At 43.5% G+C, this 27,470-nt stretch overlaps 2 protein-coding genes across 2 annotated transcripts; one reads left to right on the forward strand and one right to left on the reverse strand.

Annotated features, from left to right (window-relative positions):
- Positions 1-8,369: 8,369 nt before the first annotated feature.
- On the forward strand, positions 8,370-17,350 carry LOC119654406 (nardilysin). Its single transcript, XM_038059790.1, has 11 exons — positions 8,370-8,642; positions 8,706-9,453; positions 9,509-9,688; positions 14,835-14,920; positions 14,980-15,100; positions 15,155-15,765; positions 15,821-15,944; positions 15,997-16,157; positions 16,223-16,442; positions 16,508-17,101; positions 17,156-17,350. Exons 1-11 carry the CDS (start codon positions 8,431-8,433, stop codon positions 17,327-17,329), a joined length of 3,231 nt encoding a protein of 1,076 aa, XP_037915718.1. The 5' UTR covers positions 8,370-8,430; the 3' UTR covers positions 17,330-17,350.
- Positions 17,336-27,374, reverse strand: LOC119654407 (GPN-loop GTPase 1). Its single transcript, XM_038059791.1, has 5 exons — positions 27,113-27,374; positions 26,677-27,044; positions 26,386-26,615; positions 17,606-17,738; positions 17,336-17,539 (listed from the first exon to the last, which is right to left on the reverse strand). The coding sequence occupies exons 1-5, from the start codon at positions 27,306-27,308 to the stop codon at positions 17,348-17,350; spliced, it is 1,119 nt and encodes a 372-aa protein (XP_037915719.1). The 5' UTR covers positions 27,309-27,374; the 3' UTR covers positions 17,336-17,347.
- Between the last annotated feature and the right edge of the window lie 96 nt (positions 27,375-27,470).

A 27,470-nucleotide genomic window follows, 5' to 3' on the forward strand; every position in this document is an offset into this window, starting at 1 on the left:
AATATGGCAAATTTGACAGTTCACACCATTTACACTATGAAACCGAGGCGGATTACAATCTGCTTTGGTTTGGCGTGTAGACGATTTTAACGGAAATTGGAATGGAGATGATCTCGTTTAGGAAGTTTCGAAAAGTTGAGTGTTCAGTTGAGTTAAAATCAAATTGCTTTACGGATAGATAACCGCAGAAGGTATTTTCACATTTTTCAAATTGGAAATATAGACCAACAAATGCTAAGCATTACTTTTTCTTCGGAAAAAATTAGAAAGCATGAAATATTATTGTCTTACGATGAATGTAGCCTAGTACAAGGATGGTTTCTTCTCAGTGGGTAGTTACATTAGGGTTTTATCTTTGGGGGTATGCATGATGCACCGATAAACGCCCTATCTCCAATGACCCCTAATTAGGTGCTTCAATTGTTGTCTGAACTTTCTGAAAATTCTACGCAATAATCAACTTTGCTGCCACATCATTCCGCCCCTAACTGCGCGGCGCGCGTACGGATTCAGCGGAGGAAACTGGGACATGTTCTCGCCAATGGAGTTACCGGGCGAACCTGGCGCTTTTTTAGAGCATCCATGGTCCGGCGAAGGCCTTCAGTCTCGACAAGGAGACCCACTTAGGCCCCCGGACGTCGAGGTTGAGGGAGTGCTTCTGTCGCTCCAGGATTTTAAAATAGCCTTCGGTGGGTGCAGCGGGCTACGAGGGGCGTCCACCCTAATGAGGACCTGTGAACATGTATCGAGCGTCCTGGGGGTGTCGACCTCCGACGTCATGTATCGTGAAAGTGGAGTCGGCTGCAATTTCGAAACCGGATCCCTAAGCAGGCGTGACATGATTTAGTCACTTAACCCTGCTTTGATATCCAGCACAGGGTCAGTGGGGAGTCGTAGATTCTCCTCCTACATCACCTGCGAGGGGCTGGCCGTAAATTCCACTCAGCAAACTGTGCGGAGGACGAAAGGCAAGAGCTGTGACCACGCCGGATCGTCGTGAGGCATGAAGGAGGCCTTTAGTGTCCGATGCCAACGTTCCAACATCTCATTGGACTTCGGATGGTATGTTGTACTCCTGTGACGTTTGAAACCAAGGAACTTGCCTAATTCCGGGAAAAGAGTAGACTCAAACTGCATTCCTTGGTCCGGGATAATCGCGGCTGGTACACAAAAGCGCGGGATCCACTCTCGACAGAGGGCCTCGGCACAAGATTGTGCCGTAATATCAGTCAGAGGTATTGCTTCAGGCCAACGCGCAAACCTGTCGATGATTGTGAGGCAATGCGTGGTACTTGTATTCGAGGTGGATGGTGTAGAAGCGCTTGGTCGACCTAGGGAATACGCCTACTTCCTTTCTTACGTGCTTGTTGATTTTGCACTTCTGACACGCTATACACAAACTGGCCTAAACGTTTACGACCTTGTTCATGGACGGCCAGAAGTATTTTCCAGTGACTAACCGGTTCGTCGACTTGGTGCCTGGGTGCGCAAAATTGTGTATTGCGTGAAATACTTCCATGCGAAAATCGGCCGGAATCTGAGGTCTCGGAGAGTAAGTAGGAGTTTGAGCCGAAGATAGGAAACTCCTTGAACTTGTGTTTGGACTTTGCCCTTTGAAAATCTGCGTCGTCTTTCTGCAGCCATTGCCGTATAATTGACCGTGACAGGGACTGTGACCTCCGAGATTCGAGACAAAGCATCTACAACGACGTTATCCTTTCTAGACACGTGTTGGATTTTAGAAGTAAACTGGTTGATGAAGCTCAGTTGCCTAAGTTGACGAGAAGTTACTTTGTAGGGCTTTTGTTTAAGCGCCGGGTTTGTGGTCCCTGAATACTGTGAAGGGCCTGCCCTCAAGAGAGAAGCGAAGTATTTGATGGGAAAGTACGCGGCGAGTAGCTCACGATCGTAGGCGCTGTAGTTGCGTTGAGTTGGGTTGAGTTGTTTCGAAAAGAAGTTTTACGGTTGTCAGGTTTGATTCACCCATTGGTGAAGCGCAGCGCCTACCGCTGTGTCCGAGGCGTCGACGAACACCGCTAGGGGTGCATCTGCTCGAGGAAATTCCAGTAGTGTAGCCTCAACAAAATGGTGTTTGGCCGTCTCAAACGCCTGGACGGCGGCAATAGACCACGCAACCTCTCGGGAGTCTTTGATTTTGGGCCCAGGAGGTGAACGATGAGGATCGCTTCGTGATGTGTGTGATCGCGCGTGATGTGCGGCCTTGGGTAAGAAACGATGACAGAAGTTTAACATGCCCAAGAACCTTCGCAGATCCTTCACCTTGGTTGGCAGGGAAAGTTTTTATCGCTTCAACCTTTTCTGGATTTGGATGAATTCCGTCAGAGGTAATCATAAAGTCGGGAAATTTCACCTGCTTTTGTAGGAATTCAAGGAGGCGTTGAAAATGCATTCTAGATGGTTCAAATGCTCAGATTCGGAAGAAGAGGCGACCAAAACATCATCCATGCAAACGAAACAGAAGTTTAAGTTTCGTAGGACAGAGTAGATGAATCTCTGAAATGTCTACGCAGCGTTGTATAAGCCAATAGTCATCCTGGTGAACTTGAAGAGTCCGATGTCTTCAGGAGTAGCTGGGATTTGGTGATACGCCTTGGCCAGTACAATGCGGCGGCGACAGTGCAGTGCAACAGCGGTAGTACACTGCGTCGGCGCAAGCGAATTCTTCACGCAACGCAGTCGTGGTTCATGCCCCCGATGTGCCGCCACAAATTCTTTAGTCTTGCTAAGAAAATGTGTTGCACTGAGTAGCTGAAATTTCCATGAAGGCGATGTTTTTCACTACAACTTCCGTCTTCTAACCAATCCTTTCACTTGCCGAGATTCTGATAAAAATGTCACGATAGCCCTTCATTTGAAATCGCATTGAGTTCAAACCTCTTTGATGATCTGTCGGAGTAAGGATTGTCGAAAGGTTGGAGGTTTGAATGATAATGGCCGTAATTTTCGACGTGCGGTTTCAAAATAGCAGGACTAAGAAAGTGAGGATAGTTATTAGTTTCATCGAAATGCCTTCTATTCAGAACACCAAAGGTATTCTCTGTGGTAAGACTGATGGGTATAGTTTTGGTGGTACACTACCCACAACAACATCCTATAGAATCGGAAAGAAAAACACCCTGCTTTTATCAATCATCCGGGAAGTTCCATCAGTCGGTCTACAGCTTATAGATCTCCAATTCTTTTTCTACTTCAGAAGCAGGGCCGGCTCGTTTTGAACGATAGCGCTATAGGCCTGATCTAAATGGAGCCAAAGGCTCGCAAATCATCATCTACCATATCAAGCCAATGTTGTTTCAGCGGTCTTTTGGTCGTTTCTCATCAAGTTTGATGTTCGGACCAATCCAAGCAAATGAGTTCTTGTGAGCTCGAATCACATTTCTATACCATCGAAGAGGCTTCTCCCGCAATTTTTCCACGATCGGTCCAACCTCGTATCAATTGTGGATGTTCTCATTTCGGATGGGATCGCAGGGTGTTACCCCATTGGTCCAACGTCCATCGTCCATCATCATCTCCATTACCAGAACCCAACATTCAGAACCTTAAAAAGGTGACAAGGCGGAGACACTCCCGTCAGATTTTTGATTTGAGACGTTCGTTGATACGTCGATGAAAAAGAACGCCAGTTGTGCAAAGCAGCGTCATCCAAGCTGCACTGATGCATGAAGTAATTTCATAACTTAGCTCACTTGATTGATAGCATTGATCTGAGATATTTAAATCACTCATTTCTGGACAGGTTACTACCACTGACAGTGATAGTGTCTGTTTCATTAGGATTGGTCGTTAAAAATTCTGTTTTATTCAGAATTAATCTGAGACCGGATTGCATGAGGCGATCATTTTATGTCGCACTAGACCAAATCCCCCACATCTCAAACGAAAAATTTAGCTTTGGCCTAGCTAGGGCCGATTTTAAGTTGGGTATAATTCGCATCCACGAAGTGCTTGCGATTATATAGGTGGAGCGATTGCTGTTGCCACTATCGGCCACGCTATTCCCACGGCAGCGATGATGCAGCGTTTGATGAGTCGCCTCTAACTTGCACGAAACCATAAGTCGTCTTTTGGTTTACCGTCTCTAGATCCAGAAATGCAAGGTCGAAAGTTCGACGCTTCTCACGATGTATGCATCTCCATGAGTAACCTAACTGTAATTTCTTGTTCTCAATAACACGATTGGATAATTCACTGAACCAAATTATTGGGTCTCAGCTCTCCGCTTTCCAGATTTCAGCTACGATGTTGTCAGGTTCTGTTATTTTCCCCGTTCTCATTTTTTTGATCACCTTCTTGAATTCTGTGGGATTGACAGTTAAGTCCTGTTGCTTTTACGTTAGTATCCGCCATGTCGGATCCTCTTCGAACGCGGATTGAATTGGAGACCACAATCAAAGGCCCACTGGGATTGGCACGGCAGTACTGGTTACTGAGTGCAGGCTCAGCAATCATACCGGATGATACGAGGTCTACCTAAACTCTCTACCACAATTAATGAGTATGGTGCCGGAGTTATACAGTGTAATTCCACGCTTGAACTCACCCGGGACTCTGTTCGCGATTTGAGCACAACCCTCATGAAACTCCCACAAGAAGGCCAACAGCAAATACCCGGGCCGAGAATACATCCCACAGGAATTCTCCTGAGACATTTGTCGTCGGGAGACCAACCCGGTTTCCATGATACCAGTTAACCTCTGGTGAGGCTTCATAGCCGGAACCACTTCAGATGAGTCCTTGTGCAGACTTGGGGCTGGTCGTTATAATTAGGCCTTGGAGCTTCGTGGTCTTGAAGTTTTTTCGCGTATTTTTTCTGTTGAGGATGCTGAGAGTACTGATTCCGCATCCACTTGATGACGGACCGGACCACTTGGGAAGCAACTCACTTCCTCTCTTGTGGTCCACGGATTCCTCTTTTTGGGTTAAACACCCAAGTTTTCCAAAAATTTTGACTGACGGTTTCGTCCAGGGCAGAGGCAACTCATCAGACGCTGCTTCACATCTGCCCTGTTACCCTTCGCTCACGTACACGTTTACTAAGCCATGTATCGACAAGCGCGAAGTCTTCAGTGTCCGCGAAATCGTAATTCGCTCGCCATCTGCATCGCCTGTTCTATCATCCATATAACACCTGTTGTTATCTGTGTTTTCACTTACGTGACTATTAAGATTTTCGAAAATGACGATGTCATCCTCAGGCATGTTATAGGTTTATGTGTCAAGCAATTGCCAGAAAACATCTTTCTCGTCATCGAGTCAACTTGTTTGTGATGCGTATGCGATGAAGATATGAATCGTGCGATCGCCTGAGGTAATAGTGAGCTTCATCTGCCATTCATCTAATCGTTCGACTTCTTTAATGACGTTTCGAAAACACTTAGAGATGGCTATGCCGACATCATATTGGGTTACTAAAGTAGAGAAGCTCACAGCTATTTTTACGTTCGCGTTCTATGTTATAGCTTTTGGCACCGCCGTTTCTTATAGAACGCAAATATCGGTATGCCTCTTGCTGGTTCCTCCGCCTTGCCATTGAGGGTACCTATATCTAGCTTACAGATGAATGTTTTGCTTGGTAGCTCGGAAACATTGATGATGAAAATGATTTTGTTTTTGTTATGATATGTAGTTCGAATTCACATATTAATTTAAACAGTGATTTTATCCACACCGAAGGAATCTTGGCACAAGACCGCATGTATTATCTTATTGTTACGATGTTTCTTACGATCTTTAGCATGGTATTGACGATCGTATATCCCTTTAGTTTTTTGTATCCATGAAAACCTCCTCATGTCTCAGGACTAAGGTAGGTTTCGTAGTGGTTTTAAAACGTGGCTGATAACTTATACCAGAGAGCGAGAGAGTTCTTCCAGGACGGTGGATTATAAAATTGGGACATGTTGGTCGTGGGGCGGTTGTATACCACATTTGCTATATAAAGGGTGCGGTTCCACATTCAAGCGAAAGTGTACCATCGTCATGTGCTAATATTATCTGCTACTAATTTCAGTGAATTTTTTTGTTTTGTCCAAAACAAAACCTTATTAAAATCGGTTTAATGTCGGTCTTTTTTTTTTGAGGAAGTGGAAAAAAAACACCAGCTTGTGGGATTTTTACCCACTAAAACCACCAAAAATCGACTCCCTCCCTGCTCCGTGGAACCACTATAAGGTATTACATCACGGGGCGGAGGCAGCTCACTCTAGGTTAGTCACCTGTCTTTTATACGCGGCGCACGTGAACGCGTTTTTCTCCTCTGCTCTGCCTTTCGCAGTTTTGGTTGGCTAGATGGGATCATGGAATTCACCGCATCCCAATTCTCTTGATGAGCTACCATTTTCGCCACCAGATTTTCTGATACCAGCAACTCTCCTAGAGTCTCCTCTAGATTCCTCCTTTCTTCCACAAATCTCGGACTCCATGGCAATTTAGACAGTCGGGTGACGTTTTCAATTTAAACCTGTATTGGCTATATCCTGCGTGCCCCGTGAGAAACTGGGTGAGATTAGATTTGTTAATTTCACTGTGTCGTCTCCCCAACCACTTCTTGATGGTAGGAATGACCCTGTGAGTCCACCGACTCTTTCCCGGGTTCCCGAGCGTTCCCACCGCTCTTGCCATCTATTTATACATCTCTCCCTCTCAGCGTTCTTAGTCTACGATGAGGGAGAGATTGTGATGTCAATCGACATCATTCCAGAGATGAGAATGCTGCATCATCTGAGACAGTCCTGAAGGCAGAGCATACCCTCAGAGCTGTCCTCCTGTAGACTGCACTCAGTTTGTTAGTGTTAACTGGATCCGCAAGGCTTTCCTCCAAACTGGAAAGAGATAGAGCATGATTGGGGTCACCACCCTGGCTATAAGCAACCTAGAGGTATGCCGTGGCCCTTTCACATTCGTCATCATCCTTGTCTGTCTGTTGGTCACACGCATTTTTTTCGGAGACTATAGTCGCGATTGGTAGAAAGGTGGGAACTGTGAACACTCACGCATACAGTGAGTTGCATCCTTTTACGGCGAATTTAAGGGGAGGTCCCCACACCTGCAAAAGGGGGGTGTACATTTTTTTTTCACCAAATACAATCATATTGGTTATCAAATGAAAGGTCTCGGTTAGTACTTTCCGAAGCTGGTCTTAGTTTTGACATTTATTGGAAAGGCACTGAGTTCGGAGGGTCGAAAGTGATCATTTATTTAACGGGTTCATTCTCAAAAACCACCCAACCGAAAAATCTGCCTGCCACTATATGGTGGCTAGGCTCCGAAATACCCTCCATACCCACATCCCTCCAAATAAAGTTAATAATAGTATATTACTATGATTTTCAGTAATTGACCCCTCTTAAGTTCATCCTAGCACCACGTAGGCTATAATATAGAGCTAGATCCTACCAAGTTTGATCTAAATCGCACCATTACTAACAAAGCTATAATAGATCAAAGTTGTCACTTCCTGGGAAATTCAAGATTTTGAATGTCAATATCACCCGAAAGTGGATATTCTCACATAATATCTGCGCATATTACGTGTTACGTACTAATGGGACAAATTCACACTCAAATGCCTTTATAAAAGAAATACACAAAACCTTTCATACCTGACGCGTCCATCTTCCGGTTTCTCGACTTGTTTGAAAACCAACCAACATCCTTATATGGTAGCCGAAGGTTTTATCCCCAAGGCAACATTATCCGTGGATTAAATTTATATAGGAGGGCGGTCATAAACCAAGTGCTCTACGCACAAGCCTGAAGAAGAGTGCAATTGGTGCTCGAAACATCGCTATGTGTACATGAAAATATTAACGAAAATCTACCATACCTCCATCGCTAAAAACTTCTCCAGTACACATTTAGTATGAGCAAAAGTTTTTAATTTTATATTTTCTTACCACTTTCGCAACTGCAACTTTTAAATTTTATTTTAAAGGCCCAACGCTTATATTTTTTACTACCCCTTGTCGTTGTACCCGCACGTTTCAAAGAGGTTTGGGGGGCTCAAAAAAAGGAATCTGCTTAAATTGATTGTAGACCCAAAGGGGTGCACTTGGAAATTCCTTTTCTGAGAAACGGGATTGAGCAATTCATTGTTTTTATTTGAATGTTCTTAAACTATTTCACAATATTTCCATTATTTCAATGATTAGCATATCCCAACAATTGAAACAACAAGTTCACTCAATATATTCCCGTTGAAAGCACACATAATAAAATATTTACTCAATTGTTCTAAATAATAAAATTTCTCCAATTACTAACCGATTTTCGGCCATAACCCCGCCCCCTTATTTCTCTTGTACTTTGTTTGTGTCATAAAAGTGATGGGGGCGGGCACGAGGAGAACGGAGGCTGCTTCTGTCAACAGTAACGTCAACGCCGTGCGCTTGTCACCTCGTGCCATTGATGTTTTTGCGTTTGTGGCATTCTCAATTTTGCAAGTCTAAATTTTCTGTGATCGTGAACGCATCACGGCGACACCAGCGAAGCAATATATTGCCTTCCAGGAGCCTCAGGTCTGATATAGGTGGCAAAACTAAATTCGCAAAAATGAAGGAATCGCTCGTGCAGTATTTGGAGACTCCAGACAAATCGGAGAATGATAAGAAAGAGTACAGGTACTACTTGGGAGTAATTTCTTGAATTAAAAAATTGTTATTGATTATAAACTTTTCATGCAGGATGCTTAAGCTGCCGAATGGGTTGACGGCTATGCTAGTTTCGGACCCTTCGCCTGTCCCAGACGATGGAAGCAGCATTCCCAGCATGTGCTCAACCGACAGCGAGGACGAAACCTCGAGTGACGAGGAAGAGTGTGAGTCAACCGAAACGGAATCTGAGACTTCAAGCGATGATTATGAAAGCGAAGAGGGCGACGAGAAGTTAGCAGCTTGCGCTCTGATGGTCAGTGTAGGATCATTCAGCGATCCACCAGATGTGCAAGGGTTAGCCCACTTTCTGGAACATATGATATTTATGGGATCCACTAAGTACCCCTCGGAAAACGCATTCGACTCGTATATAAAGAAGTGCGGTGGATTCGACAACGCCGACACAGACTGCGAGGAGACTTCTTTCTACTTCGAAATTGCTGAGAAATATCTGGACGGGGCGATGGATAGATTTGCACAATTGTTCACTGAGCCACTTATGAAAAAAGATGCGATGGCACGAGAACGTGAGGCAATCGAGTCTGAATTCCAATCGAAAATGCAAGATGACGACATCAGACGGGACCAATTGTTAGCAAATTTAGGTCAGACAGGACATCCATGCAATGAGTTTTCTTGGGGAAACTTGAAGACTCTTAAGGAAAACATTTCGGACGACGATCTTTATGTGAAAGTCCACGAATTTCGCAAAAGACATTATTCGGCACACCGGATGTATCTTTGTGTTCAGGCACGGCTCCCTCTTGATACGCTAGAGGCAAGGACTTTGGCTTTGTGGTTCCAGTATTACAGAGTAATGTGTATATTTGCAGGAGCTAGTGATCAAGAATTTCTCGGATATCCCAAATAATGGGCTCCCTGGTGACGATTACTCGGCATTCACCCATAAAAATGCCTTCAAGGATGAATTTTATCAAAAAGTGTACTTTGTGAAACCTGTGACGAATATTTGCAAACTGGAAATTACGTGGTGTCTTCCACCATTGGTTGAGGTAAGCCGATTTTGCGTGTCATTGATTTTTTCAAGCTTTTATTGCAACTAGCTTTAGGACTAAAAGTTTCATATCTTTTGATGCATGAGTCGATATTAATTTTTTAAGAATTGATTCATAGCCAAGTTCAGCAGAAGTTCAATTTCTTTTTTATCTTTTCGTTTGATCATGTATGAAGTGCACCTTAGTACCCATGCGAGTGCCACTGTTAGCAAGAAGATGCTCTACGAGTGCGTAGGGGGGGGGGGAGAAAAAATGCCCTGTTCATTCCTTTTGCAAAGTATACTGGTCTGTTTACGCCAATGCTGGATATTAGCACTAAAACACTTGCTGGCAAGAGATGTTATGGATTTACGGACATTATGAATGGCAAAACTTTGAATGAACCATTCGCTGTGATTGAAACGAGGGGGGGGGGGGATTAACCCCCGGATTGTTCGCAAGCATCTTAATTATGAAGTTACCCCCAGCCTTCAGTAGAATGGATTAGAGGTTAGTGAGAGATCAGAGAGTTTGTGCTTTTCATTGTCCAGTATTCATGCATTCAGTTATAAATCCGGATATTTGGACATAGAATTAAGAGGTTTTAAGAGGACAAATTTATTCCTGCGGAATATGAAAATCTATTACGTGAAGGATATCATCATCATCAACGGCGCAACAACCGGTATCCGGTTTAATAATAATAATAATCGTTGGCGCAACAATCCATATTGGATCAGGGCCTTGAAGTGTGTTAGAGCACTTCATTCAAGACCGTAACGATACACTAGGAGGCAATGTGGTCAGCATTGCGCTCGCCCGAGATTATTACCCTGATTTTGACTCAGGTACTCATTCACAGCTGAGTCGACTGGTATCCGACGTCAAATCACGATGCAAATTCCACTGCCACCAGTGAGATTTAAACCGCGACCTTCCGTATGACAGCCTAGTGCTCTAACCACTGAGCTATCCGGGCACCGGTATCCGGTTTAGGCCTGTCTTAATAAAGAACTCCAGATATCCCGGTTTTGCACCGAGGTCCACTAATTTGATATTCCTAAAAGCTGGCTGACGTCCTGACCTACGCCATCGCTCCATCTCAGGCAGGGTCTGCTTCGTATTTTTTTTTCGAACAAAGATATTGCCCTTATAGATTTTTCGGACTGGATCATCCTCATCCATACGGATTAAGCGACCCGCTCATCGTAACCTATTGAGCCGGATTTTACTTACAACCTGGCGGTCATGGTACCGCTCATAGATTTCGTCATTACGAAGGCTAAGAAATCGTCCATCCTTATGTAGGGGGCCAAAAATTCTTCAGTAGATTCTTCTCTCGAACACGGCAAAGAGTTATCAATTTGTTTTGCTAAGAACCCAAGTCTCCGAGGAATGCAAAAGGACTGGCAAGATCATTGCCGTGTACAGTAAGAGTTTTGACCCTATGGTGAGACGTTTCGAGGGGAACAGACTGTAAGCTGAAATAGGTTCTGTTGACTGACAACAACCGTGCGCCGATTTCATCATCGTAGCTGTTATCGGTTGTGATTTTGGATCCTAGATAGGAGAAATTATCAACGGTCTTAAAGTTTTAGTCTCCTATCTTTATTCTTCCCGTTTGACCAGTGCGGTTTGATGTTGTTGGTTGGTTGGTTTTCGGTGCTGACGTTGCCACCATATATTGGGTTCTGGAAAAAGTAATGTCGTATTTGTGATCGAATTTTAACACTTTATTTAACATACTTAGAATTATCCAATTTAAATCAAATATCCGCCGTTTTGTTCGCAAACTTGTTGCCATTTAGAAGGCAACTCCATTGTCCAACCCTCCTTATTTGCAAAAAACTCAGACAGCCAGTTTTCGCAAGCCTCTTTCGAGGCCAACTTAGTAGCACCAAGAGCGTTTTGCATGGACCGGAAGAGATGGTAATCACTTGGTGCCAGGTCCGGACTATACGGTGGGTGCGATAGGACATCCCATCCGAGCTCCCGTAGCTTCTGGCAGGTCTGACCATAGTTGAGCAGCTTATAGTGGATGACTCCCTTCCAATCCCACCAAACACACAGCAAAAACTTCCTGGTCGTCAATCTGGGCTTGGCGATGGTTTGGGGGGGCTCGCCGCGCTTCGACCACGATCTTTTTCGCTTGAGATTGTAGTACGTGATCCACTTTTCATTACCAGTCACCGTCCGCTTCAAAAATAGATCGAATTCGTTCCGTTTCAGCTGTGCATCGCAGGCGTTGATTCGGCCCAAGAGATTTTCTTGCGCCAACTCGTGTGGCACCCAAACATCCAGCTCTTTTCGGAATCCAATCTTCTGCAAATGGTTCCAAACGGTTTTATCGTCCTTACCCAGTTCCTGGCCAATCGAGCGAATGCTCACATGCCGGTCTACTTGGATGATTTCGACGATTTTTTCGGTTTCTACGACGATTGGCCTACAGTAGGGGGTGTATTTTCGACATCCACTACACCAGAACGAAATCGATCGAATGTGTGTGTGTGCGAAGCGTTACAGTATCGGACCCATAAACTTCACAAATTTGTTTGGACGCCTTCGTTGCATTTTTACCTCTCAGGTAGTAAAAATGTAAAATATGACGAATTTCTTCCTTGCTGGACCCCATTTTGACACGCTATAACTTGAGACTGAAATGTACGATCATAAAACTGTCAAAGAGACACCTGTAGCCCAGATTGTCGTCTTCAAATCGCCGTATAGTATGACCCGATGCGATAAGTACAACACAAGATATGTTTAAGTGTCGCCATTTATTGACAAAATACGACATTACGTTTTCCCCAACCTAATATTTTGTCTTGGTGTCTTGATGTGCAGTCCAAGATCTCGCGCCGCCTGCTCGATCTGGATGAAGGCAGTTTGTCACCTATAATAAGAGCTTTAATTCCTTCCTCTCGTCGATCTGCTTTCACCGCTTGCAACCAAATCAAATGGCGCCCCTTCAACTTCACTTGCGGCAGAGAAAAAAAGTGCTTTTCTTTCGTCTTTTTTTTTAATGATGATGCCAAAGCTCAGGGGATGCCCTATAAAGCTATAGTACAATCTTGGCGAGGAGGAAATAAGTTAGGGCTTGGAATGGGGAAGAGGTTAAGGATGAAGAAAATGACGGTGCACTCCTTGCCTAAACATCTGTATGTTGTCGTCTGACGAGAAGACAGAAGATAGTAGTCTGTTCCACATTCATATAGTTCGAGGTAAGACGGATTCGTGGTATTTCACGGTGCGACTAGCACTGACGCTTAGAGTTTTAGAGTATGGGCATGGAAGCGGCTACTTAGCCGGGTGTAAGACCTGATATTTCCTGGGAGCAGTGACCGTTATAATAACGATAGAGGAGAGAAAGACAACCAAAATTTCGTCTGTACTCAGGGAGCTCAATTTGTTATATTATTTGTTGTATTCGAGCCTGGGCAAAACGTGAGTCTTGTAGATCTGCACTAGGTCGAATGGTGTAAAATATTTTTTACAACGATTCAGAAACCCCAAACATTTCATCGCATTTTTCGCAATGCCGAAGATTTGGTCGGTCCTGCTGAGCTTACTGGAGATGTTAATACCCAGTATGTTGAGTGAAAATGAGTCGGGAATATTCTCACCCTCGACAAGAATAGATTGTGAGGAACGGGGAACACATAGTTTGTTCGAAATGGGACAAAATTGAACTGAACACGATTTGCTTTCCCCCAAGCAATAATGGACGATATGTCCTCATCCAATGACTCGAACACGCAATATACTACGACGAGAGTCAGCCAGCGAATCAAAAGTCATCAGCAAAGCGGTGGATTGGATTGAAATTGCTGCGTAAGAGGTAAGGTGATAAAACAGTTCCTTGAGGTACCCCGACATTTTGGAAATGAAGTTCTGATTCAACACCGTCCAATACAATTCGAATGGAACGGCCATTGAGAAAGCTTTCAATCCATTTGACGAGCTTGTTATCAAGACCAAATGGCTAGGAGAACAGGTCTAATCAGAAAGGTAATTCTCCCATTGCGGGATGATCGCTGAATCAAGAAAGCGGTCCGTGTTGAGCTTGGTGAGTGGACGTTTTTTATCCCTGCGAATAGAAGTGGACAGAATATGAAACCTAAGGCAAATGGGTGACAATTGCTCCAAAATATCTATCATTACGGTTCCCGAGATCATGTTTCCCCATCCGTCCGAGAAATATGAAGCTCGCCTTGGCATTCAGATCACACATTATAATCGAATTATCACCTTTAGGAAACCACTCCCGCACTGGAAGTCTTCATTGGTGCCTATTGAGATGTTCTTTATTTTGGACCGGAATCGCACATTCAATATTCTCAGTTATGAGAGCATGAAACCGTGCATTGCGGATGCAATAAACATTAATTCGTACTTGATCCCGGTAAGCTTACCAGAATACAAAAATACAGTGTTGCTAAAGTTGGAAGAAGCCAGTATTCTGGGGAGCCTGGATACCGTGGTCGAGCAGCGTTTGCACATTCCAGACCTCAATCACAAAGCGTTGATGAGAGCAAAAGGACGCAGTTGAAAAATCAGTTCGCCTCCGAGGTTTGCTAGTCATTTCTAAGGCATAAAAACGATTCGAGATTTTCAGATTGCTAGTCCAGAAATCCATCGGCTTTAGTCGTCTTTTACGACAAGCAAAAAATACTTTGGGTGAATTCTAAACTCGTAGCTCACAATTAAGTGTCGATTTCTGCAGGACATCAATCTTAACTGGTAATACTATCAATCGGAGTGAAGTTTACCCCACCTAAACACTGAGATGAGCTTAGGTGTAAAACGGCTCTTCCCTCCTTCTCCCTCAAACAGGCTTGAAGAACGTCTACAAGGGATCGATCCATGATTCTTTCGATTTTAGAATCTTAAAATTTTTCATCTGAAAGCTTGAATTTTCTCGCGTTTTGATCAAATTGTCGATTTTAATAGGTTTTTTTTTGTTGAGGTAATTCTAGATGAGAAGTTTTTCTCATTTTTGTTAGTTTTAGCTTTTTTTCTTCTGCCTTTGCCCCGTTCAATGGCAAAGTCGGGTCGTCTCGTCGTCCGCTAAAGTCGTGTTAACAATCTAATTTCACCGATGTGTCCCACGCGAAATTGTTGCTCCTTTCAACTTCTAAAAGTGTCCAATATTTTTTCTTTGCAGAAATATCGGTCTAAGCCACACGAATATATTGCATATTTATTTGGATACGAAGGACAAGGCAGCTTATGTGCATATCTTCGGAATAAGTACGTGGCCATTGAAGCCGAATACTTTTTTTTTAACTTAAATGCAAATACATTTTCAGATTGTGGGCGTTGGAACTGATTGCTGGAATAGACGACACTGGCTTCGAATTCAACTCCATTTATTCGCTCTTTAGTGTATATATTTATCTAACCGAGGAAGGATTCCAGCATTTAGAAGATGTATAGTTTCAATTCCGTAAATATGGACTAGATCACATGATGTTCCAATTATAGGTGCTTTCAGCGACATTTTCTTACGTCAAGCTCCTGCAAAAAAGTGGAGCGTCCCAGACGCTATTTGCCGAGCTCCAAGCTATCGAAGAGACTACCTTTCGTTATCAAACCGACCAAAGTGCTTTCGACAATGTTCAGGATTTAGTTCTGAACATGAAATACTACGATCCCAAACATGTACTGTCTGGATCTGAACTATATTTTGAATACGATAAAAATGCTATACAAAATGTTCTCGATCATATTTCTACAAATAATTTTAATGTAATGATCACGTCTACGATGAAATATAATGGAATCGAATATGATCAGAAGGAGACATGGTTTGGTACCGAATTTACCTCAATTCAAATGCCCGTCGCATGGAAAGACTTATGGGATAATGCCACAATCATTCCGGAATTAACATTGCCGAACCCGAACGTTTTTATAGCTAAGGATTTCACTATATCATGGAATGAAAGCCTGGGTCCGTTGCCGCCTTATCCGAGCAAAGTAGTGGATACTGATGTTTGCGAAATGTGGTTTAGGCAGGACGATAAGTTCTTGTTGCCCATCAGCTATATGTATTTCTACTTTATATCTCCGCTGCCAATGGAGAGTCCTAAGAAGTAAGGTTGAAACTTATTGCTGAGTTGTCCTGTTAAATTATTGGATCTTTTTCAGTGCAGTTCTACTAGCGTTGTATTCAATGCTCTTGAAATATCAACTGGTGGAAGAACTGTATCCGGCAACAATAGCGGGCCTGAGCTATCAATGCTATTCGTCGGAGAAGGGTCTAGTTTTGAAGGTAAGAAATCAGATATGCATCCAAGCATTGATAACGAGAAATTTGCCGACAGGCGTCAGGATATAGTGAAAAATTGCATCTCATAGTTGAAATTATAACCAAACGAATGGCGTCCTTCTTAGAGAACACCACGAATAAGCAATTGGAGGTGTTTATCAAGCAGCAGGAGCGGAACTTCTACAATTACTTCGTAAAACCCAAGTCCCTAAATAAGTAAGAGGAAAAGTTCTCATTCTAAAGGTATCAAAATCTATTCGAAATTTGTCTTCACTTTCCAGAGACATTCGACTGGGCATTATTGAGAATAAAAGATGGAGCTCTTTCGAAAAGTACAATTTGCTTCACGAAGTTACACTGGACGAGGTTCGAGACTTTGCGAAAAATCTAGTTAACGAATTGAAAATCCAAGCAATCATTCAAGGCAACTTAACCGAGAAACATGCTCACGATGTCATAAATTCGGTGCTCCAGAATATCAATTGTAGTAAAATTAAAGATGTGAGTTTTCAACCGTTAACCGAACTCAAAAACATTCAACTGAAATTTCAATTTTCCCCCCACAGTTGAAGTCGATTGAAAGTCGCACTTCATGCCTACCAATCGGTGCTCATTTTGTTAAATGTAAATCGTTCAGTCAGACCGACTCAAATACGGTCATTACGAATTTCTATCAAATCGGACCATGCACGGTACGCATAGAATGTATTCTCGATCTCCTAATGATGTTCGTCGAAGAACCACTTTTTGATATTCTCCGAACGAAAGAGCAGCTTGGCTACGATGTGTCTGCAAGCGTGCGGAATAACAATGGCATTTTAGGCTACTCGATAACAGTCAATTCTCAGGAAAATAAACACTCCGCAGACCATGTAGAGGAAAGAATCGAAGCATTTAGAACTGAAATGATGAATATCCTACAAAATACGTCCGACGAGGACTTCCAACAGGTGCTATCGTCCTTGATTAAAATAAAATTGGTGGCAGATAACGAATTGAAAGACGAGGTCTCGCGCAATTGGGGAGAGATTACTTGTGAAGAGTACATTTTCGATAGACACAAGAGAGAGGTTGAGTGTCTGAAAACATTCACTAAAGACACAATTCTTGAGTTTTGTACCAAGAATGAAGCGGAAAACTTTAGAAAACTTTCAGTACAGGTAAATTGACATCCTTTCATATACATTTCAGTCCTCAGAAATTAATATTTGCAGGTAATTGGACGAAAATCTACCGAGCCGGAAGAATGTCCTGCACCAACGGAGCATCGTCGGCGGTTCGCCCTCGAATATGAAGACGATCCCAAGGCTATCAGTAGTGTAGAATCATTTAAGCATACTTTAACTTTATATCCTGTAACAAAAACTACTTTGGACGAAAATAAATAGATAAAATTTATGTTATATTCACGATTGCGATTTATTTGCTTTATCAATTTGAGTTTCTTTTCGTTTCTGCATGAAATCATTGAAATTTTGATCTTCTAATTCATCGTCGCCAAAAGCAACTGGACGTTCTTCGTCGCCTTCCTCGTCCTCGGAGCTCTCGTTGCCCGGGTGTTTCAGGTAGACGTCAGCCAGCTCGCGACCGGAATTGACCTGAAATTTTAAAAAAGTTTAAAAGATTTAATTTCGTGAGATTTTGTCTGTTTGTGTTTTACGTACTTCTGATACGAAAGGCACCAATGGGACTTCAACACCAGAACCTTTTGCCGATGCTATTTCCTGCAGTTTTTCTGATTTCTTTTTCTCTTCCTCTTTCTGTATCCTAAGTTTGTCGTATTCTTTCTTGTAGTCCCTGAAATTAGATTTGTAATTCTCAAAATTTGTAGCGAATGTACACAAATTAGAAAGGTTAAGAAAGAATTTGAGTTTTCCATGAAATTTGGATTTTTTTCTCGGGAAATTAAGTGTTGAATCTCGTCACAATGTCACTGATTACTTGATTTACAAGTTTTTTTTGTTGCTGAGTTTGCTTTTAGGAAAGAGGTTGGTTGTTCTACTAGAAACGAGTTACCACCACTAGCTGGTGATTATGTATCCCTAAACCATAAAGTTTGAATTTTCGTAGTATTAGTCAGGCAGCTATGTGTGAAGGTCTTGGGAGTTTAATGTGAGTACTTGCCGTGTAAGTATAATCTCATGGCCCTCTTTGGAAACAGAAACCACAATCAAAGCCTTGCCGTGACTAGCACCGCGGTACTGGTTCATATTGATTGCAGGCTCATCATTCATACCAATGGACGCAAGGACCATCTAACACCTCTGCCGCAACTAAGGGGCACTTGCGCCCTAGTTGTGCAACTTAACGCGATTGTGCGCAACCACAGCCATCATGAAACTCCCATAAGGAGACCAACCTCAAACAACCGGGCCGAGAGTACGTACATTCTCCAGGAATTCTCCTCGAGCATATGTTCCCAGAGGGCCATTCCGGTTTCCATGGTACGGGATAACCTCTGGTGAGGCTTCGCGACAAAAGTTACTTCAGATGAAGTATGATGACAGATGACCCATGAAAAGGAAAGGAAGACGGGAGCCACTCGTCGTGTAGATACCTGAATAGACTCAGGGTTAGTCCTTTCTCGTGCATCTCTCGCACGTTAGCTTTTAGTGATTTAGTCCCCTCCCTTATTAGGCCGTTTAGCTCCTTTGGGATTGAAATTTTCAATGGTATTCGCGTCGAGACTTCACGTCTCTACTAGAGTAGTACGAGGTTAGACAATTAAGTAATGAGACTGATTCCATAAAAACTGCATATTATTCTACAACTCTGCCATCCCCTTCAAAGTAGTCCCCTTGGGCAACTATACTCTTCGTAACATTTTTGGAACGCTTCGACTGGGATGTCCGCGAGTACCCTTGTCACGGCCGCTTGGATGTCCGGAGTTGACTCAAAATGGGTGCGGAGACAACATTGTGAGCTTTCGCGTTCTCTGTTAAAATCTGTCTGACTGTTTCACGGTTCATAGCCAGTTCCGAGGCTAACATTCGAACTGCTAAATGCCGATCTTCACGGATTAAGGCGCGCACACGCTGCGCATTCGCGTCAGTCCGCATCTCGAATGGTCTCCTACTCCGCGCCTCGTCTTCCACGCTTTCACGCCCCTCCTTAATCTTTTTATGCTATCGAAACACCTGGGCGCGGCTAAGAGCACTAGCACCATACACTTTTACAATTTTAGTGTACTTTTCCCAAGTTGTTTCGCCCAATCTGGCGCAAAATTTTATCGCGACGCGTTGCTCTAGATTTTTTCTCCATTTTCGTAACGAACACCACCAACACACGTCTACTCAATACGACACAGCAGTCGAACTAAACAAGCTAGAGCGATGGTGAATATATCAATGGAGAGGGGAAGGATGCCGGGGAAGGGAATTTGAAGGTTGCAGGTTTACCACAAACACGGCAATAAAATCAGTCTCATTACTTAATTGTCTAACCTCGTATAATCTGGGTGGCTTTAATTTTGTTGACTATTGAGTCAAGGCACCTGATAAAATCTGTGTCCTGACAGGGAGATAATATTTGAGAACCAAGAATCCCGGCTCTTATCTCGGCGAACTGCTAGCATTCGCGTTCGCTCCAGCACGTACCATCCGGTTCCAGATATTATCTCGCGCAGTCGGTGTTCACAACTGGCGAACCTGTTAGGGGAGTTTGGTTGGTTAGCGGCCTTAGTGCCAAGGTAATACAACGCCATACTCTCTTCGTAACAAATTCGGATATGTTTGTGGCCATCGGTTTCGAGTTAGATGCCCCACCCTCATCGAAGGCTAAGAACCGGCTTTTAAACCTTTCGGGTGACGCTAAAAATTACTTCCCATGTAGCAGTGAATCAAATACTTTGGAAGTTTCGATTTCAAACAAAAGCTAAAATAGATTCGCCGCATCGAGCTACGTTAAACTCAATGTAATTTTCAATACATAACGTCACCTGGAAATAAAAAAATATTCCCCATCTCACTCTTATTCCAAATCTCTCGTCTTTTTCTCAGATACAGAGAGTATCCATGACTTGTTGGGGGAGGGAAGGGACATCACCGGCTTAATCAATATATTTGAAGAAAGAAGTTATTTTTTATGGTCGTGGGTTTGGATTAGATTTAGATCTCTCGGCATTCTATAGTGAACGTGGACCCAAGCGCATTTAAATGCAACTTCGTCCGTACAATCCATCAACAGTAGCTTGAGACGTGCTACACCAGGTGTTACTGGTTTAACATCTAGAATCCAAAATGATTAGAAACATTGAAACATGATCCTTCCATATCGTCCGTTCCTACTAGGAAATATTGTTGTTTTTTTTTTGTGGTGATTCATGGCGCCCCGCCATACCGTCCTTTGTCACACGCTTTTGTTGTGTAACCTACGTTGGCAATTTATCTATCACTTGGCGGTGCTTGTGGCAGTTTATTTGGACATCTGGTGGCGCTCTTATCCTGTGTGTAGTTTGTTAGCCATTGGTGATGTTTTTCAAATAGCGCATGTTTTTGCTTTTAGTCGTGCTGCTCGCATATTTACTTGGGCAGTTTCATTTGATCGCGGTGGAGCTACGTATGTAACTTCATGGACAATTTTTTTAATCTTGGCAATACTTCCAGTGTTTTATATGCGTTTGATCACTAGCAAAGTTTTTTGGATCCAGGTTGTCGTTTTAGGCGTGGCGCATTTCTGCACTCGTGAGTAGTGCAATGTGGATAACTGACACGTACGAGCGAGTATCCAAGGCAGCCAAGAAGTTCAACTATAATACTTAAAGATGGAGAAATTATAAACAATGTGGCGACTGATGAAAACATCCACAGAACTGCTTTCTAAAGTGCTGCAGGCGCATGATCAGCTCTTGGATAACAACAAGCCAAAATTCACCAACTTGATCAACATTTTCCGGAATTTCCGGAATCGCATCGACACACTCCTCCCGTTCCTTCCTTTTTTCCCTACCGGGGACAAAATTGACCAGCCATGTAGCACGGCAAAGCAGAGCAGGGCGGCAACAACAATCAATTTCCTTTCCGGGGCCAAGGCTTGACCACTCAAATTAGAAATTTCAAATTTGAATACCCAAACCTTGAAAATGGCCAGGAAAATTAAACACTTGTACTCATGTTGATTTGCCCATGAGTTTCTTATGAGCAAGCGAACATTGATAGCAAGACCAAAAGGAAATAAAGGGCGAGCGGCCAATCAACCGTTCCTATTTGAGCCCTCGCTCTATCGAGCTCAGTCGAGGCTACGCTGGACTATGTGGTAATTCTCATAAGGCAAATTATCAATCGTGAGAACAAAGGCTGTTCCAAACCATCGTAAGTAAGCTTTCGAGATATTTTTTGATACGTTCCGAAATTACTTAAGTCATTATTTTTGCAACGACAGCGAGCACGCAGATACCTCTCTAATTATCACACTCAAAACGGGTGCGGGTGCGGCGGTAAATAACTCTGCGGGGAGACCGTGAAGCTCAGTGACCTTATTCCCTTTCAGTGGATTGATGGTCGATATGATTTCTTTTCTGTTTGGAGGAACAATCCGAATCTGCATGTTACTGGTCATTTCATTCATAAGAGGAGGAACCTCACCGGATGTGATACGGTTAAGAACCGTGGTGAAGTGTTCTTTCCACCTCTTCAGCTGCTTGTCATCGTGGGTGAGGAGTCGACGGTTAACGCCCATGACAGGACTATCGAACGAATTGCGACTACATGCAATTTCTTTCGTGATGCAGTATACACTTCTGGAATCATTACGTTCTGGGGCATCTTCCGTTTCCCCGACCAGCGCATTCGCAAATTTTAGCATTGGCTAGTTTACGAAATAATACAAAAAAGAAAGTTGACTGACGGTTTCTTCCAAGGCAGAGGCAATCCATCAGACGCTGCCTCACCTATGCTCTGGGAGCAGCGTGACAGAAAATGACGGCAGGTGGTAATCGCTTCATTTATATATAACCCCAAACACGACATGAGTGCGAATTATATTGAAGTGAAATCCGTCGTAAGTTCAGACCTAAACCAGGCCGAAGTGAATTTTTTGTTGAGGATGCTGGGGGTCCTGAGTCCATATCCACTTGATAACGGACCAGTCCACTTGAGAAGCAACTTACTTCCTCTCTTGCTTCCTACACATTCCTCTTTTTTGGGTTAAACACCCACGTTTATCATGGAGCGATTACCACTTGTCGCTACCTTCGGTCACGCTGCTCCCAGGACAGAGGTGAGGCAGGGTGTGATGAGTTACCTCTGCCCTGGACGAAATCGTCAGTTAATTTTTTTGATAAACCCAAAAAGATGGGTCCGTGGACCACAAGGGAGGAAGTAAGTTGCTTTCTAATGGGTCTGGACGATCATCAAGTGGATGCGCACTCAGGACTTCCAGCATCCTCAACAATAAATGGTTGCCATAAAACCCCTGTCTAGCGCATAGTACGTTAACCACACATACACCCAATCATTTTCGGTTCGCCCGAAATACCAAAAAGCTCGTGCTACTTCACCACTGTTTTACGGCACACAAGTAGGGTAACCACTTACCGACCATCCTTTCATTGCATGACATAGCCCACAATGGAGTTGTCAATCTTTCTTAATGTGTAAGCTATTTGCTGCCAATTCCACTTTCCGAACAACACGGCCACGAATTTGTGGCTCGTATACCTTAATATCAAGATGTAGTCAGATGTAATCAGGAGGTGATGAAAGCCTGAAGACACGATCCAAAAAGCGGCCTCTGCAACCCTCGGGATCACCAAGTCAGGTAAGCGATACATCAACCGAAATACTTGGCTTTGGAATGAAGATGTTGAAATGAAGGTTCGTGAAAAGAAACTGATCGGGAGTTGGGCAAACTCCTAGGTTTCAAATGACATCGAATGAATGCGTACCACCCGCAATCCAATGGGATGCTGGAACGCACGTGACGACTCTTCGTTGTCGCAAGTCCTGCCTTTTATTCCACTTGGCCTAGGTACAGCCCATCGTAAGGAGCTTGCGGCCAGCTGCGCCGAGCTAGTAAATGGGGAAAATTTGAGACTCCCTAGCGATCCTGTGTTCAATACCAGGTCAGCCCTTTCCATCACTGGGTTTTTTCGCTTACTCCGGGATGCCGCGACTAAATTAAAATCACCCCCACCATGCCGTCATTCTTCGACGAAGGACCTGAACGTCTGCACAGATGTCTTGGTTACTTCCCGGAAGTCCCTGCAATCATATGAAGTATTAAACAGAGAGGAGCACTTCTTTAGACTTGACGTCGACGGCAGGCAGAAGAACGTCTCCGTGTCCACGCTAAAATCTTTTGTCCCCCGGGCTTGGGGTCTCGGAGAAGAAAGGTACACGGCGACTGAGATTCGATTTGCGCCCCTAAAATTGGCGGGCCAGGAGGCGGGTTTTATCGCTGAAACTCAGTATCAGCTGATGGTGGGGTAGTGAGATGCCGTTTAGCGGAGATTCACCCGAGCTCCACACTAAAGAACCACAGCTCACCAAGACTCGAAACTCACCCAACTGAATAGTTTGCTTACCTGTTGGGAGCAGGTCAACAGCCACGGGGCCGGCGTAGGAACCGGGCTGTTCAGTTTCCAGTTAGCCGTCAAAGAGAAATTTAGGAAACTTAGATTTCATCATGGCCAATTTTGATTTACTAATACCTTCCTGAGGGGAAGGGGGTAAGGAGTGCATACAGAAGGAATAGAAAGGTCCCTGTCTCTAGCCTAGCTAAAAACACGCGGGGATCACCGCTTCAAAATTATGGAAATTTGTAGTGACAGCGGCCGCGCGACGGGAGCGGAATCTCATTCGCTTCTTTCTGAATTAATTTGCTCAAATAAGGCATTTCATAATTACCCTAATGTTCGCCACAGGTTGTACATTATTGAATGCATTCGGGCGAATTAATCTTGACGGAGAATGATTTGCCGCATCCGTAGGCGCACGCGTATGTTGCTTCATCATGAACTCTCGGAGTTCAAAGCGAGCGTAGCGGCATGGGGGTGAACAACTGGAGGAATTTCGCTGGAGCGAGACGAGGACTGAAGCGATTTTCATCTATGCCCATTTCGCGAAACAGCCAGTGATTTTGGGAGTAAATTTTCGTTCGTTTTAGGGAGATTAGAGTTTGGTAGTGCGAGAAGCGTGGGCGGCAGAATAAAAATTTAAATAAATTTGTGGAATTTGAGTTTGTCGTTAGCGAGTGAGTTTTTGTTTTGGGATTCAGAGTGCCAAGCGAACATGAAATTGTGTTCGATTGGCCGCCAGATTTCTCGAAGGACTATAACGAATTAACGATACTACTTTATGAGCTACGAGTACATTCGAAGGACTCGTGAGAAGGTTTGTTAATAATATTAAATCGATTTGTTAATAATATTAAACTCAGAGTGTGAAGCGTATGAGGTTAACTGTTATCAATTTCCATCAAATCATTTATTTAAATCGCTTTGTAAAAACTAGAGGGCAATGGAATTGTTAACTATGTGACACGGAGCTGTCATGCACTCGTCGCTCCTCACATATTCTTCTTTTTCTTCAGCCTTTGTCCCGTTCACAAGCGGGGTCGGCTCGTCGTGATCGGTTTCGCCATTTTATTTCCAGTATGTCAAGCCACGGTTGTTTTGGCCGGCCTTTTCGTCGCTTACCGTTGACTTCGATGTTCAGACCAATTTTGGCAAGTTAATTCTCGTTAGCGCGAATTATGTGACCATACCATCGAAAACGCTTTTTCCACGATCGGCGCAACCCCATATAGATCGCGGATATCCTTATTTCGGACATGATCAAAACGTATCACGCCAGTAGTCGAATGCAACATCTTTGTCTCCATTACCGCAAGACGCAGTTCATTGTCTCTTACAGTTGGCCAACACTCAGAACCATAGAGAGCAACAGGACGGACGATACTGCGATAAATTTTAGATTTGAGACGTTTGCTGATACGTCGATTACAAAGACCACCAGTTGTGGAATGCCACTTCATCCAGGTCGCATTAATGCGTGAAGCAATTTCAAAACACAGTTCTCCATTGGCTGATAACATTGACCCGAGATATTTAATTCGCTCAATTCTGGGCAGATTATTGAAGCTGACAGCACTGAGCAATTTAGATATCTCGAGTCAATGCTGCCAGCCAATGGGGAATTGCGTTATGCTTCTCACTACGGGAAACACAAAACTTTTTATACCTGAAGCGTCAACCTTCCGGTTTCCCGACTTGTTTTTTATATTTTTTACTTTGATTTAATTTAATTTTTTTTTTTAAATATATTTTTACTATTCGGTTTCATTTTACTTTTATACTTTTTTTTGAGTGGATGAATATTCCTTCCTCCTTGACCCCGCAAAACCTTACTAAGGACATTCTCTAAATAGCCTGAGGATTTCAAGGATGAAAGGGAACCTCAGGGGCCGCGCTTTAATAAATATCTGAGGCAGAAGAAATAATGATCGGGATTGTGATCCGTCATGGATCTTCCTCGCGGGTCTGGAGACTTACGGCTCCACGGGCTCAAGTCGAGTCGAGCTGTTTTTTTATTTTTCCAGTTTTAGCTCGCGTTCTGGAGGAGGACATGAGGATGGACGATTCCGTAGCCTACACAATGACGAAATCTATGAGCGATTCCATGACCGTCAGGTTGTGGATCCGACACACGGGATGACCCCCTTAATTTGTGATCTGCCCATTACCAATTCCACATTCTGATCACTACCGCTACGAATATGTGGCTCTTATGCCTTATCTTATTCAGGCCAGAGTACCTCGATAATAAGATGTAGTTAGGAGTTGGTGAATGCCTGAAGTTTTCGAGTAACATTGTTGGTATCTTTGAATGTGTTACTCTCATTTAGTAACACAAAGCGAATGTTGATATTGAGATAGTTGCACTTCCAGATTTTGGATAAAACAGCGAAGGCGGACTTAGCAATGTGAGTAAGTCTAGCGACATCAACTTCAGCGACGTTTCCTAGATATCCATATTCTGTCCATTAATGTAAATGGGGAAAGTACGATGACAAGTCAGACAGAGTCTTAGCTTTGTTGGTATTTATTTTCAGACCGACTTTGAGTTTTTTAAATCCGGAGCCATTTGACCAAGATCCTTAACACGTTTAGCCAAGGATCATCATCATGACGTATCAACCTAGTCGGTGACAGGTAGCACGCAGATACCGTTCAACGAGTGTCCTTTTTCGACTGCAGGAGATGCATTCTCTACAGAGTAGGCGTTAATTTTTTTACGGGATTCCAAAACTGTAGCTGGACAAGTTCTGGGTACTCAGATATTGAATCCTACTTACACCCTACACAATTAAACCGAAGACAACCTATTGGGGAAGTTTGACGAAATTTAACCCGAAATAGCAGACAATATTCCGTTGAATATTTAGAACACTACTAAGATCTTGGCAGTCGTTATTGACTATTCCCCATAAATTAGCTACTACTTACTCTTCATATTCTTTCGCGCCCTCCGCCACCAACTCATAAAACCTATCGTATCCGATGCCCATTTTCGCTGAGACTCCGCACGCTTTCAAATCTTTGTAGAACTCATCAAGAGTCAATGACATTGTCCGTGTCAGATTACCTACATAGGTCTGCTCCTTTTCGAGGGCTTCCTGAAACGCTTCAAAGTCCGTCATCCATTCCAACGCGAAGTTGTGATCCTCAATGTCAATCTGTTTCCGAATAGACCATTAACGTCTCGAATTGGTAGAAAGAGTCCACCGAGTTACTTACCTTATTCATTGCTACAATAAACGGCAAACGAGCCTTGTACAGAATCGAGCATGCATACAACATGTTAGACATAAACGTTGTGGGGTTGGTGGATCGCACCACATCCATAACGTAAACGACTATGGTCGGGAACGCGGTCGCCAGCGCTTCTGTTATTATCGTTCCGGATGCTGACCATGTGAATACTTCTATTTGGCCTGGTGTGTCGAGTACACATATTTTGTGACCCGCCTTGCCCGCTTTCTCGATTAATTCAATGACTTTCCCGAATTTTGTGCAGAAGAGATTGAGGGATGTGACGATGCCACCGTTTGGTCCGAGCTTGTATTGTTTCATGACTTCTTTGTAGTTGACTGTGTCGCGGATGTCTTGAAGTAAATATAATTCGAAAAATTGTTATTTGCCTTAGACATTGTAATTAACATGGGTCACTCACCTATGCTCGCAGGATATGGAACTTCTTTGCAGGCGGGATCCAGGTTGATAACGTAGGGTTTCAGTTTGTCGTAATTAAAACTGGAAAGTTTCTTTACGAGTGTTGTTTTTCCGGAGCCTGCCATACCCAGGACTATCAGGCAAATGGGTGGTGCCTCGGCAGCCGCTTCATCAGCTTGCATTTCCGAATTATCCATAATTTCGCAACAATTTGATTCGAGGAACGTGCACCCAACATCCAATGCACACAACTTTTGGCAGTCACAACAAATAGCGATTGTTTCATTTGCTGGTAGATGTCACTGGTTCCGCTAGAGTGTAAAGACTACAGCTCAGTCTTTGGATTGAATTGATTTCAA

The sequence above is a fragment of the Hermetia illucens genome, chromosome 4 (assembly GCF_905115235.1).
Source record: "Hermetia illucens chromosome 4, iHerIll2.2.curated.20191125, whole genome shotgun sequence".
NCBI lineage: Eukaryota > Metazoa > Arthropoda > Insecta > Diptera > Stratiomyidae > Hermetia > Hermetia illucens.